This window comes from Meriones unguiculatus, chromosome 15, assembly GCF_030254825.1.
Source record: "Meriones unguiculatus strain TT.TT164.6M chromosome 15, Bangor_MerUng_6.1, whole genome shotgun sequence".
NCBI lineage: Eukaryota > Metazoa > Chordata > Mammalia > Rodentia > Muridae > Meriones > Meriones unguiculatus.
The window spans coordinates 73,588,446-73,603,642 of NC_083362.1; the positions used below are offsets into that span (position 1 = coordinate 73,588,446).

The window sequence follows — 15,197 nt, forward strand, 5'->3', positions numbered from 1 at the left end:
GCCTCAAGTTTCTACCTTGACTTCCCTGCTTTGATGGACCTTCACATGGAACTGTGAGCTAAAATAAACCCCATCTCCCCAAAGCTGCTTTTTGTCAGGGTATTTTACCACAGTGACAGAAGTGAAGCTAGGTCATGTGGCAAGGAGAAAGAATTATTCGGGCTTCCCCAAAGCAATTAGGACAACATTACAATGATGAGCTGTGTCTGGGTCTTGGTCTACTGAAGTCGATGTGAGATGATAGACCTCCTTTTCTTGTCTGTGAAAATGGGCATAGTTGTGTATATCAGCTATCTTTCTGTTTATGTTAGTTATCTTAAGTTCCCTGACAGAGGTGACTACAGGGAGGACAGACTGAGTTGGGCTCACAGTTTTCACCCAGTGCAGTAGAGCTCCTGGTGGATTAGAAAGAGGGAACTGGGACTAGAAACTGGGGTAGGCTATTGCAACCACCCTCAGTGGCACACCCCCACCAGCCAGATCCAAGAATCCCCCCCACCCCACAGCACCACCAGCTAGGGGCCAGGTGTTCAAGCCCACAAGCCTGTTCAAACAGCAGCGGTGGTTGCCAGGGAGTTGCTATGGTGATGCCAGGAAATTCTATATAAGAGGGAAGGTCAGCGGAGTCAGCTGCTACCAGCACAAATCATTATGAGTGATGGAGAAATTACGAGACGGGTGAAGCTGGTCCTGAGGCAAGTCAAGCAAGCAGCAGCTTATAACTGCGTCCACAGCTGCATGGGGACGCCGGAAGTCTAATCGGGTAAGGAGAGGTGGAAGGGCCATGCCTGTTACGTGTTCCATCAGCACCACGCATGTGGAAGTGAGGATAATTCATTTTGTTTTGAGGACTCAGGGCCCAGGATGGTTCTGGAACATTTCCCGTGCAAGTTTGCTAGGAAGTAGTCGCACTGGGATTAAATCCTCTGCGAATCGCCGCCTGCTTCAGACTTTGTCTTATACCAGGTGGCTGGCAAACAGATCTCAGAAGAGGCTCTCAGTGAGAGCAGTTGCTCTGGAGGTGAGCTGGGGGAGGAAGGAGCTTACGGAGGTGTCCCCGGAGGTCTTGGAGGCCTCGGGCTCCCCTCTAGAGGCTGCTGCAGGTCCCAGGCGGTGTTTACAACTGCAGCATGCTGCTTGCTGGTGTTCTTTTAGGGTCCAGCTTGCCCCTCCTCAGCCAAGCACACACTGAGAAGCACAGCCTCAAGAGGACATGGACGGCTCCCAGGAGAAGCACTTGGCCCTTGTCATCCTCCCAATAGAAGGGCAGGTGCAGGGCTGTGACCACAGCACAGCAGTCCCAGCCTTCTTAGTGACGATGCCTGAGTCTCAGCTTTTCCTTGCTCTGCCCTCTTCATGCCAAACCCCTTCCGGTTGGCTCTATCTGTCTGTCTGTCTGTCTATCTATCTATCTATCTATCTATCTATCTATCTATCTATCTATCTGTCTGTCTATCTATCTATTTTCAGCTGGGAGGTTTTTTGATATGGTCAGGTTTCTTGTCCCCATCTTTTGGTGGCAATGTGATGTTTCCGGGCTCTACCATCATGGAAGCCCTTCCTTGAGGGCTGGCACAGTGAGTCAGGGGACTGTCTTCATGCATTCTATCTGGCCTTTACATCAGCCTCTCCTTTCCTGAGTTCATTTTAGCTTCCAAATAAAAGCATCCCATTTGCCTCCAGCCAGGAACTCTGAGAAGTCTAGAGTGCTTTGGCTCTGCCTTTGAACTTATCATCACGGAGAGACGGGGGTTAGAAACATACTTGTTTAATCTTACACAAATAAACATTACAGTAGTTAAAAATTTATAGCTTTAGTGAATTTCCACTCACATAGCCATCTCTTTTAAAACTCACAGTACTCAACTTAGAAAAAAAAATAAACAAACTCGGAAATCAAACAGAATTTTAAGTTGCTTCTTCATGCCTTAGAATCCAGGCAATATCTGAAAGATTAAAGACATTAATAGGCATTAGATATTTCAGGAGCATGCAGGGCTCGGGAGGAGGACTGTGTTCTGTCCCCCATATATTCACATCAATAAGGCCGTGTGTGCTCCATCTCTATTTCCTTCTAGAATTTTCTTTCGAAGCAGTGGTATGGGGAGATTTCCCGAGACACGAAGAACTGGAAGATCATCCTGTGTCTGTTCATCATTCCCCTGGTGGGCTGCGGCCTCGTGTCTTTCAGGTGCAGACTGGGAAATCCAATCACGTGTGTGAGCATCAGTGTGTGTGTTTGCGCATTTGTGTAAATGGTTGTAAGCCTCGAACGTAGAGCGTTCACTGGCATCTGTGTCCCTGGTCTGTGTTTCTCCCGTGTTAGGTTTCAAGCAGGTGGGCCTGAGGTTGTCTTTAACATCTGAGGCTTAATTTGGATTCCCTGATCATACAGAAAAAGGGTTGAGTTTTGGCTGGGTCAGCCTTGAGATCCAGTTTTGCCATGTCTTTTCCTTGTCTGTAGTAGGAAGCAAGCCGTGACCCTGTGTGTGTGTTTGTATACAAGTGCATGTGTGTGTGTGTATATGAATGTGTATGTCTGTGTGTGTATGTGTGAGTGTGAATGTGTGTTTATGTGAGGATGCAAGTATGTGTGTTTGTGCGTGTGTGAATATGTGTGACTGTCAATGTGTGAATGTATCTAAGTGTGTCTGACTGTCAGTGTGTATGAAGGTTTGTGACCGGGTCACTGTGTCAGTGGGTGTGGGTGTGTGTGGCTGGCGACACTGTCCTGCCTCTGGCTCTGTCTAGGAAGAAGCCCATTGACAAGCACAAGAAGCTTCTCTGGTACTACGTGGCCTTCTTCACCTCTCCCTTCGTGGTCTTCTCCTGGAATGTGGTCTTCTACATCGCTTTCCTCCTGCTGTTTGCCTACGTGCTGCTCATGGACTTCCACTCGGTGCCACACACGCCCGAGCTGATCCTCTACGCCCTGGTCTTCGTCCTTTTCTGTGATGAAGTGAGGCAGGTAGGCAAGGGTTGTATCCCTTTCTGGGGAGACGTGAACAAATGTCTGCCCATCCCAGACAGGACCCTGACGGCACACCAAACAAGCGATTCCACGTCAGTCTGGTGTATGGAAGAAGGGAGGTTACTGGGGTACCTGACAAGAGAGTGGGCGACTCAAAGGCTGCCACATCGTCAAAAGCCCACACAGACAATGCATCAACGCTGCATCATGGCCCAGTTTGTGGATGAATTGCTCCACCAAAGAGTCCTCAGCAACTATTGAACGTGCCGATTCCTGGGGTGTGCGTATTTAGAGTCCTTGCTCCACCACTGAATCCAGACTCTACCCCAGACCCCATGGAGTAGGTACTTATTGAGGCAGCAGATGTTGAAGAAATTCATGCTGGTGGTGAAGGTGGTGCTGTCCTAACCCAGGGTGGAAAACGTTCTCAGAAAGTCCTTGCAGATTCTGCTGTCATTGTCTTGTCTCCTCTGGACCTGACCCTTAAAATACATCCATTTAGCAAGTATTTGCTAGGTATGCAACTTAGGGGGTGTTTAGTTGACAAAGAACAAGGCCCAGTGATGAAAGCGGTTTGAATGGGCAAATATTGGTGCTCTTGGCCTTCTAGGGCCCTGACGAGTCCAAACACTAAGTTGGCTAATGCCGTGCCAACTCTCTGTGATAGATCTTAATGTGCAGTCTCCAGGACTCATGGGTTACAAGGGATTCTGAGGGCCTGTTTTAGGCAATTAGGGATGTCTGCTGTGGGTGTGAGGGCTGGGAGGGGTCTTAAGGCCAGTTCCCCACGTTCCTGTCTTCTTGACTAGTCGGAAAGTGGTGTGGAAGGTGATGGAATTCAGCAGAGGAGGGAGAAGAAAGATCCAAACTGCACAAGATGGCTGAGTAACAGTGTACCGCCTACAGTTCTGGGAGGCACAAGTCCAAGATGAAGGTGTGGGTTGGACTGGTCCCGTACAGTACTGTGAAGGAGACTGTTCCGTGCTATTTCCTGGCTTCTAAAAGTTTTCTGGCCATCTCTGCCATTCCGTGCCTCACGGGATGTGACATTCTGACCCCTGGCTTCATGTCCATATGCTGCCCTCCCCATGTGCAGGTGTGTCCCAATTTCTCCGTTTCCTGGGGACAGCAGTCATGTTGGATCAGGCCTCCATCTCAACCTGTCCAATTCCATTTGCAGTGACCTGATTTCCAAACAGGTCACATTCCCAGGTACAGGGTGGAGGACTTCAGTCTGGAGGTACAGCTCAGCCCGTGGCACTTCCATATGACCTCTGTCCCTTTGTCTCCACTTCCCGGCTCTCCTTCTGGCTTGTGATGTGTCCCCAGCAGAGTGGGCTGAGGTATCCTGTGTGCAATAACCAGAGCCACGGGATACTCAGCACTCAGGGCAGACCTGCTAACCAGAGGGCCAGTTGACTCGTGGCCAGTGGAGATTAAGTCATGAGGACTGGGTGGGGAGAGGGAGAGAGGGGCCGACAAGGAAAGAGGCAGGAGAAACCCAGCTGGGGTCGCAAATAGGCGGTAATTTGGGGTGAGTGGCATGCAGTCACTTGGTTTCTTTGTTCTTCCCCTCCTCTGGGTGCATTTTCTACTACAGAGACTCCTGGGGAAAGCAGAAACCCGGATCAGGAGTCCTTTGAGCCCCCCTGGTACTGACATGCTCTGGCGGTCCACAGAACAGCATCAAGCAGGGCTTATCTGCTTTAGATTTTCATTTGCTGTGGATATCTGAAGCCAGAGCTGCTACTGTCGCGTTGCTGAAAATGCATGTTTTTAATACAGGAAGGGACAAGCATAAGTCACTCATAAGTGCTCATAAGTCACTCCTGAGGGCTACCATGGTTATAGCTACTGAGGTCAGAGATGAGGAGACAGACAAAGGGACCCCGCCTTCGCTCACTTCTGAGCAGAGAAACCCTGGTGGCCTTTTCTTGGAATGGTTGATAAAACATGACTGCTGCTGTGAAGTTTTGTCTAGTTTTGACAGTGCCCTGTCACTAGAGGGCGCTGCTTCCCTTCGTTTCTTCAGAGTCTTGTCTTTGGCTTCCTAAATGGGTTAGCTTCTTTCTAGGAGAGGCTCAGCAGGCCTGTGCAGATTCATGGTTGTTAGGGAAAAGCCCTAAACAAGACATTGTTTTAGATTGTGTCTGGGACTCAGAAACCTGTGCTCTCTGGTGACGAGTGGCAGCCCTTGCGCAGAGGGAGGGTGCTCACAACTAACTTGGGACTTAACCTAAGAATGTCAACCGGGCAAATAAGTACAGTTGTTAGTTTGCTCCTAGTGGAGCTAAGCAGACACAGCTGATGTTCGTTTAAAACGTGCTAAGTTCCAACCCGCCTTCTCTGTGACTTTCTTGGTTCTGAGGCCGTCGCAGCGCCAAGGACAGGATAAACAAGCACATGCCTGTGTTTCACAGCTTGGCTTTGCTCTTTCCCCCTGAGACCCGAAATCTGTCCTCCCTGTAGTGGCACTCTGGTGGCCCGGGGTCATCTGTCTATTATTCCATAATACGGGTCAGGCTTCTGGAGTCACTCAGGCGGGGATGAGCTGGGGTTGTACAGAGCAGTATGTACCAGCCTCCCAGCAGGGATGAAAGAGAGAACAGGTGGGCAGGGCCTGTGCCAACCACTCTCATCTTAGGAGGCATGGAGTAGCAAATGGCTTTCGGTGCCCCGGGGTTCAGCACTGCCCAGATAAATGGTTGCTCTGATGTCCTCCCCAGGGTCCTAACCTAGAGCCTGTCTCCCCGCAGTGGAACATGGTCTGAGCCAAGCTGCCCAGCCCTGGAGGAGTTCACTGTTCCACTGTGATCTGCCAATGCTCTCGTCCTCTGGCTACCCAAAATGCGTATCCTGCCACCCTCCTGCATCCCAGCTTGCAGGATTTTGGTGGATCTGAGAATCTTAACTATTCCCAGGATGGGCACCCTAGCCTTGGGGTTAGGGATGAGTTCCCAGATAGACTCAGGTGGGTGAGTTTATGGAAAGACAGGAACATTTGCCTTTCATGGGACTCAGTATCACACCTCACTGAATCCACTGTTTTGAGCTGTCCCTGGGGTCTGGGCCCCAGGCTGGTAGTAGCCAGACTCTGAACACGTAGGCAAATGAAAAGATCAGACAGCTGGTTTGGAGCTCTTCCAAGCTAGTGTGTAGAGCCCAGTTAATAATCCTTTTTCCCTGTATACATTTTTAAAAGAGTTCACTGATCAAGTTGTTCTGCTGTGTGTGCCAGAAACAGCATTTTTACAATAAATGTCCAGATCTATGGTGACAGCATCTGGATGACACCCTGTAACTGTGCAGTGCCTGTCTACACTGCTGTCCACGCCCACCTGCTGTTTCATGGTTGTTCACCCCTTGGAAGTGGGGTTCTGGTAGGGCTCACTGGACCCTGGGAGAAACTGAGTGGACATTTACAAGTCTGGAAGAGATTGGTGTCCAGGCGCCCATTCCTCTGTCTGCCCTTTCTTGCCACAGTGGTACATGAATGGAGTGAATTATTTTACTGACCTGTGGAACGTTATGGACACGCTGGGGCTCTTCTACTTCATCGCGGGTATTGTGTTCCGGTAAGTGGGTCTTACCCCCTTCCCAACCTTAGGCCTTTTGGCACAAAAGATGGTGAAGAAAAAAATCTTGGACATCTCAAGCCCAAAGGGCTGGAGTGTCACTTCATTCCCCTTCAGATATGATCACAAGAGGCCATTAACCCTGCCCTGTGGAGACACAACTTGGCCATCATAAATTTCTCCTCATCCTGGGTTCTTTACAATTTTCCTTTTCATTTTTTCAGGCAGGCTTGGGGGAGGCATAATTAGGATCCAAGGAGAGGGCACTGGGGATGATGAGTGTCTTTCAACGTTGATTCATTTTGACCCACTCACTTTAAAGCGCATGTGACCTTGGCCAGCATGCTGGCCCTGCTGTTGCCCCTCCACGCACCAGTATATCCCTCCAGCCTCAGAGCCAGAGTGTGCGAGAAGACACCTAAATCTAAGGTCATCATCAAAAGTGAGCTAGGGAGGCGGCTCAGTCGGCAAAGTGCCCGGCACACAAGTGTGAAGACCACGTTCAGACCATAGAACCATGTAAAATGAGGCACCACCACAACCCGAACCCAGAGCTGGGGCAAGCGAGGGAGCTCTGGGAGCTGACTGGCCAGGTCAGTGAGCAAGACAGAAGCCAATAGAGTTAGACACCCAGTGTCTGCTTCCAGCTGCCAGAAGAGCGCGCCTGTGTACACAAGGAGGCATACACACGGCCACACCACAGTGAACTTGGAAATGTTGTACCACGTCCCGTAAATTCTCTCTCTCTTTCTCTCCACAGCCTCCACTCTTCCAATAAAAGCTCTTTGTACTCCGGGCGAGTCATTTTCTGCCTGGATTACATTATATTCACTCTAAGGCTCATCCACATTTTCACTGTTAGCAGGAACTTAGGACCCAAGATTATCATGCTGCAGCGGATGGTAAGAGCCAGCACTTTGGCTAGTGCCCTTCTCTTGCCATGCTCAGAGTCCTTGTTCCACATCATAGCGAAGATAGACCACCTCCAGGGGAGAATTTAGGAAAGAGAGCTCTAAAGAACCAGCAGTGTCCATATGCCGTGGTGACAGCACGTCACTGAGGTTTCCTGGGAGTTCCATGTGAGTCAGAGGGAACGTAGGTGTGTGTGTGGGGGGACTTACATGCCGTTTTTATAGATGGAGTTGTTCTAGTTCAAGGAGGTGAACATGTTTCCCTAGAGGTAAGCGGTGAGCCAGATGCCTAGAGATGGTGGGTTTCTAAATTCTAGACCCTGCAACACCGATGTGGGAGAAAGGCCACTGAGCTGCTTTTACATACATGCCAGGAGGAAAGAGCAGGCTGAGGATGTTCCCACCCAGAGCTGGTTCTGTCTGGAAATCAGATGGGCCCCTGAGTGAGCTCATGTGGACGTCCTTTTCCAGGGCTGAGGTTGGTGTGTGGTTTTAACTCAAAGCATGTCTGAGGCATCCAGTCACCATGACCTCAAGCTGTGTGTGCAAAACACAGCAGAATAACAAAAAGTAAGTTGTTCTTGCCTTCCAAGGGCTGCTTTTGTTCTCCTAAGAAGTAATTCTGCAGAAATAATTTGGGGGTTGAAAGAATGCAAGTATCTCCAGGTGTGGCTGGAGAGAGCTCCTCCCCAACAGAGGCCCTCTGGGCTTTGAGCTGGGCCCTCACAGAACCTCTGTGTCTGAGCTGCTTGGAGATCAGCAAGCAGAGGTGCAGGATTTGGGTTTCATTCTGGAGAACAGATCTCTGCAAACCTAAAGGAGACAATATCCTATTTCAAAATTAGCGGCTAAGAGTTTGGGAGGGAGGTCATTGATAGAGCACTTGCCCAGCACGTGAAGGCCCTGGTCTTAACCTCAGCAGTGCAGCCAGCCAGCCAGCCAGTCAGTCAGTCAGTCAGTCAGTCAACCAACCAATCAGCCAATCAGCTGATTGAAGATAAATAAGTAAGTGGCCAGGCAACTTGATGACCTGAATTTTCTGAAACCTCTCTCTGCCTCTCTCCGTGGCTAGTCTGAGAATCAGGCTGTGCAGCCAGCCAGCCACTGTGGGCGTGATTCTAACTGTTCCAATCTCCTTGCTTGGCAGCTGATCGACGTTTTCTTCTTCCTGTTCCTCTTTGCTGTATGGATGGTGGCCTTCGGAGTGGCCAGACAGGGGATCCTTAGGCAAAATGAGCAGCGCTGGAGATGGATCTTCCGCTCTGTCATCTATGAGCCATACCTGGCCATGTTTGGCCAGGTGCCCAGTGACGTGGATGGTAAGCCAGGTTCTGCTTGGGCAGAGGTGGACCAGGCTCACATCTGAATCCATCCCTGATCCTTTTGCCTTTTTTCTTTGCTCCTAAATAAGATCTTACCTTGTTCCCATTTCGATCTTTAAGTCTTTTTATTTTTGAGACAAGTTCTGTAGCCCAGGCTACCCTTGAATTCCACGTTTTCAAGGATCACCTTGAATTCCCAATCCTCCTTATAAGGTTATAAGCATGTGCCACCATGCCTGGCTAATGTGGCCCTGGGAGTTGAACACAGGACTTTCTGCACATTAAGCAAGTGCTCTACCAACTGAGCCACACCCCACGTTTTGGTAAATGTGCCATTTCTCAATCGCAGTCGTGCTACCAGGGCAGGATGGGTCAGTCTTTGCTGGTTCAGATAGGGGTGTTGTGAGCTGTACTCCCCTACATGTCACAATGCCCCGTTTCTTCCAAAAGAGCATGTGGAAGATTGATGCTGGAACCTTTGGTTGCAGCCTCCATCCTTAGCCCACTGCCCAGCAGGCTGTGATGTGAGGACCAGTGGTGGCTCTATTGTGTCCAGACTTAGGCTGTAGAAGTCAGGTATGCAGCATAAGCAAACTCGAGTTTGGGGTGGAGCATGTGAAGGGACTTCATGATGTTGGCGTAGCCTGCACTTGTCTCCCGTCCTGCCAGCATGAGCTACACTGACTGACAGTTTCCTTGAGCCAGGGCTGGGCTTGTCAGGTGGCATTTCTCAGTCCCTGTGAGTTTCTCTCCACCAGTCTCTGCCCCTCAGCTCATAGGAACAGGTCTTTTCCATCCAGGGGAAGAGAAGTCCTTGGGACCCTCTAGTTGGCATTGTGATACAGTTTGTCTTGAGGACAGCTATTCATGCTGGTAGGTTGAGTCCCCCAGAGGAGCAGGAAGGGGATGGGCAGGAAGTGAGATGGGGGTGAGTGGCAGGAAAAGCAGGCTGGGAGGAAGGTGTGCTGCGCGTACATTTCATTCTGAGGTTTTTCACACGCTGAGTGGTATAGCACCATCTTCCTGTAGGGCATGCCCCCGATGTCAGCGCTGAGAGCAGGGGCTCTGGCTGGGTGCCTCTCTTCAGAGTCTTCCCTGAACTCATAGGGACCCATCTTCACTAGTTCAAACAAAAGGTCCCCACCTCTCTTGTAGACTGGGGTTTCCTCCAGGGGCTGTGCTGGGCTCTTCCCACCAAGGCCACAGTGACATACGTCGGAGCCCTTTTGTGACCCTCCACCCCAGTGGTGGGGACCAAACAGAGCTATATCCCATGATATAGTGAGCTGTATATCCCCTGTCCACGTCATGTCAGACACCTGACATCCTTCACAGACCCGCATTACTTCCACATGTTGCTGTGACAAGATACCCAACAGACACAAATTAAGGAGGAAAAGATTTGTTTTGGCTCACAGTTCGAAGATGCGCAGTCCGCCACGGTGGGAAGGCATGGTGGCAGGGAGTGAGGCAGCTGGGCTCCGTGGCACTTCCTCGATCAAGAAGCGGGGGGTGGGGGGATGCCTATGATCAGTGGACTTTCTCCTTTTTATTTGGTCCAGGATCCCAGCCCATACTAAAGGTTAAACATCTCGGGGAACACTTTCATGGACATGCTCAGAGTCATGTCTTCTAGATGACTCCAAATCCCACCAAGCTGGCAACCAAGATTAACCCGCGATGCTTGCTCTGCTCCTGCCCCTAGATGCTAGTGCTCAGCTGGTTTGCTTGACTTTGCAATCCCAGGACTCCCCAGGCAGAACATTCTTATTGCCAGTGCTCTGGCATCTGCTCATGCTCTCTTTGTGAGAGCTCTCTCCTTCTCTGGACCCTTTAGATGGATATACTCAGCCACGGAAGTCCTTTGGATGAGATTTGCTTTCTGTTACAATCCTCTAACAGCGCCCCATGGATTTCATTATGAACAGAGAGATCCAGCAATGCAGTACTGCCCAGTTTACTCTCTCAGCCCACCGTCTTACTACCACAGGGCCTTAGCAGGTGCTGTTGCTCCTGCTTTGGGCGTGTGTCCTTTCCCATCATTCCTTCAGCACCACAGAGGAATGATGCTTGCTAGCTAGCTCACTGGCGAATGCTTACCTAGCCTTCTAATACATCCTGGGTTTTACCTCTACCCTTTTTACATCTGCCTAGACATGACACTTCCCATAGTGGGCTGGACCCTCCCACTTCAATCATCATTCGAGACCAGCTCTCACAGGCATGGCCACACTGTTCTTGGCAACTCCTCCATTAAGACTCCCTTAGATGACTCTAGGCTTTGTCAAGTTGACAGATGAAGCTAATGAAGATACCCTCTTCCTTTGATCTTGATCTTAATAAAGTCCCTATTTCCCATTGGCTGCTCATCTCAATGAAGTCCCTAATCTGAGCAGAGTACTGGCTGCTCAGTAAACTGTTTGATGGGCAGGAGGCTGTGAAGATTGTACCCAAGATGACTCTGACCCCACATCTCCTTGCCTACCATGGTCCTTGCTTTTCCAAAGGAGCCTCACTGACCTCTTGGTTCTGTGCCCACAGGTACCACATACGACTTTTCCCACTGCACCTTCTCTGGAAATGAGTCCAAGCCACTGTGTGTGGAGCTGGATGAGCACAACCTGCCCCGATTCCCCGAGTGGATCACCATTCCGCTGGTGTGCATCTACATGCTCTCCACCAACATCCTGCTGGTCAACCTCCTGGTTGCCATGTTTGGGTATGTCTGCATCGCACACTCATGGGCTTCCACTTTGGGTTGTTCGTTTGCCAGGCAAGCAGGAAGACTGTGGGCAGAGGTAAGATCTACCTTGAAGAGCTGAGAGTAGAGGCTACTGGGAGCCTGGTGGTCTGCAGTGGTTGGGGGACTTACAGGGACCATGTTAAAAGAAAAACAGGTTATTCTATAGGCCATTCTTTGGCTGATTTGACACCACAGAAAAGCAATATGACCAGCTTCATTAACTCCAGGCTGTGTTCAGCATCGTGTCATAGTTCTCCAGAGAGCAACTGAACTAACTGATTTTCCTATTGCTGTAACAAAACACCGAACAAGGGCAATGAATGGAAGCATGGCCTTATTTTGGCTTGTAGTTGTTGGGTATAGTCTGTGGTGGGGAGTCATGGGAGTGGGGTGGGTCACGTTGTGTCTACAGTCAGGAAGCAGAGAGAGGTGAATGCTGCTGCTATTCTTACCTTTCCCCCCCCCCTTTTTTTTTATCCAGCCAAGTGCCCCAACCCTGAATTAGTCCCACCCATGTTCAGAGTAGGTCTTCTCCTTCCATGTTAAGTCTCCCTGTAAACCCGATCATAGACCCTCCTAGAGGTGATTCCAAAGCCAGTCAAGTTGACTGTGTTAGCATGATGGCAGCAGTGCAAATCCCATCACCCCTGAGGTTCCTCATGTTTTTTTTGTTTTGTTTTAAGTAAGACAAACTTAAGCATAGCAACACACAACACCTCAGATGTGTAACCCAAAGGTCAAAGGTTTTGGGAGCTTTGTATATCCTGAACTTGAAAGGTGTAGATAATGTAGATACCAAAGGTTGCTCCTGGCACAATTTGGCTTTAGCCTCTACTGGGAGATACTTCCAAAGTTGCTCGCGGGGCCTCTGGCACAGGCTTGCTTCCATGGGTTTACAGAGCTTCATTTTGTCCAAGCCCCATGCTGTTCAACCACAGTGAGTTTCTCACTTTAAATACTTTCTCAGAAGAACGAAAGATACTTGAAGTGACATCTAGAGCAACCAATGATCTTAGTCTCTAGGTGTGAGGAGATGCATTGATGGTTCCCTTGGGTCACAGTGAATGAGACAGATAACTGTTCCACAATTTAAGTGTTTGGTCACCCATACAGCTGTTGTAATTTAAGTTTGCCTTTGAGTGGCCATGAAAGATGGGACTAACCCGTGATTTGCAGACTGCTGGTCTGGTTCTGATGGCCAGTTATGAGGCAGTTCTTTCCAAATTGTTAGCTTTTCTGAATCGACTGCATTGATTCATTTGTTTCAGGAATAATGCTTCTATGGCTCTTAGTGTAAAGACACCACAGCCAGTTCATTACCTTCTAGAATATTCTCAAGAAGAGACATAAGTATTTGCACAACCATTTTAGTGCATGCTTTTGGGTCATTTGAAAGGTAGGAAGTGGCCAATTAGCTCTCTGCTAATGCTTCCAAATAATTGTGATATTGGAGACAGATAAATTAAGAAGACTTAGCTCTATGGCATCTAACTAGTTGTAATTTTTTGTGAAAAAGAAATCAGAGCTTAGAAGATGTCAAGGAAATGTTCCCTAAGCAACCACACGCTAAAAACGACATTGGGAGCCACGCAGAGAGCCAACACTGAGTTAATGGCACTAGGCTAGCTAACAGAGTCTCAGAAAACTAACCTGTCTCCTACAGTTTCCAAGACTACACACAGCCTGTCCGTTGCTGTGAGCCTGAGCAGCTGTCAACAGAGCCCTGGACAGCTCAGGGGAAAACCGATCACCAAATGAAGCTGCAGAATTGTGGTTCAAACGTGAAGTTTCCTCCATGAGCCAATGTGTTTGAACCCTCGGTCCCCAGATGGTAGTACAGTTTTGGGAAGCTGTGGGACATTTAGTAAGAAAGACCAGGCTGAAAGAAGTCAGTTCCTGGGGGCAGGTCTCGGCTCTGCCTCTGGTGCCAGTGTTTCTCTCTCCCTTCCTCATCCCTTCTCTCCTACATCCCCTTTTTCTCGCTTATCTGAGATGTAAGGATCACCAATGCCCCAGCTGTTGCAGCTGCTAGTTGCTCACACTTCCATGCCTTTCCTCCCACGACAATCTGGACTGTGTCCCTTCAAACCACGCGTCACAGTGAACCTTCCCTCCCTGGACTTGCTTCTTGTCAGATCACAGGGATTAGAACAAGGGCTAACAGTTGCCGGTGCCACAGCATGGAGTTCACAGAGGTCTAGGAATCTTTGTGCTATGAGCTGTCATGGCAGCCACCTGGCATGGAAGGACTTCATCAGTCTTACCACCTGTTATCTGTACTCTGCTTAGGAAATGAGGGAACCAGAGCTGTATTGGAACTTTCTGGCTAAAAGGATACAGTTAATGAAGGTCTGCATCTGTGTTCATGGCTGTGTGTGTGTGTGTGTGTTCAGCTCACCTCAGTATCTTCCTGGAGGACTCATTGCAGGCCACACAGCCACCACCTCACTCAAGGTTTCCATGTGATTGTTCTTGTCACCTTCCCCTGGGGCACCTCTTCCAGCGTCCCTGGCTTGCCTTCTTTTCAGTGATCCCTGGCTGGAAGTCTGAGGGCAGCAGAGGCCCTGCTGTGAACTGTGAACAAGTTCTTCACATACCATTTCTGATGAGTGCTAAGCTGTCCAGAAATTGCTGCCAGAGCAAATGCCCCCAGGATGTCACCCCTGTCTGACACAACATCACAGTATTTAGTGAAAAGCTTATGTAGCTACAATGGTGACCTCTTAGCTGCATTGCAAATGTGTTCATTGGAATGGTCCTTGAGCATGAGGGGGATGTAAAAGTAACCTTATGTAATTGTTGTCTCTGAGGCTTACAGCCTTTAGCTGCTAACTTAGTCCTATTCTAGCCTCCGTACAATCTTATCTAGGCCTAGAGTGTTTTCAGCCTCTGAGACTTAGTGCTGCATAAGCTCACCCTTTCTAGTTCTTTCTGAGCTCTGGATGGCTTGTTCAACTCAGCTGTTCTGGCTTAAACTCCTCTCCAACCTGATTGATTCAACCTGGCTTCTCTCACTTCTGACTGAATTGTTTTGCTTGTTCTCAAACTAACTCCAGCAATCTGTTCTAATCTGGTTCCTTTTCATTCTCTGACTCATTATGTCTCCACCTGTGTCTAGCTTGTTCTTTCATTCAACCTCTCCCTAGAAAACTCTCCTGGTAAAACTGCCTGCCCCTGCCCCTCTCCATTTCCCCTTAAAGTAGCTTTCCTTCTTTCTCTCTCTCTTCTCGTGAGAGTTGAGTGTATCCTATTCTGTCAAATATTCTCTGGTTTGTCACTTTTTTTTTCCTGCCACTCAGTTAGACATCACTTTCAAATATGGGTGCTTCCTTCTACAAACTAACTACCTTCATTGTTTAGAATTAAAGGCATATACCACCATACAATTATTTTCTTTTATTTTGTCAGTGGCATCTTTTCAGATTTCTGATGTGTTTCAAACCCCCTTCACTCTTTCCTATCCCTCATTTTGAAAGCAGTGCACTTAGCTGTTATTACCTTTTTTTTTTAAAGCTTCCCATTCAATTGCTAAACAGATGTTATTCTGGTCTGAACTGACACCCAATAATATGCCTGGTTATGCTTACGATGTACTGTTGGGGCACGCACATACGATGTGAGACAATGAAACAACAGGCAGCATCTTTACCCCCTCGACTGCCGTCATCTCTCTGT

General features: G+C 49.0%; 1 protein-coding gene across 1 annotated transcript in view; it reads left to right on the forward strand.

Moving 5' to 3' along the window:
* The window catches only part of Trpm8 (transient receptor potential cation channel subfamily M member 8), a 54,109-nt gene that overhangs the window by 16,631 nt on the left and 22,281 nt on the right, over nt 1-15,197 (forward strand). Inside the window, exons 8-13 of the mRNA XM_021631744.2 lie at nt 2,079-2,191; nt 2,752-2,968; nt 6,455-6,546; nt 7,307-7,448; nt 8,605-8,776; nt 11,321-11,498. Of these exons, the coding sequence (XP_021487419.2) occupies nt 2,079-2,191; nt 2,752-2,968; nt 6,455-6,546; nt 7,307-7,448; nt 8,605-8,776; nt 11,321-11,498 (914 nt within the window). The remainder of the gene's footprint in view (nt 1-2,078; nt 2,192-2,751; nt 2,969-6,454; nt 6,547-7,306; nt 7,449-8,604; nt 8,777-11,320; nt 11,499-15,197) is intronic.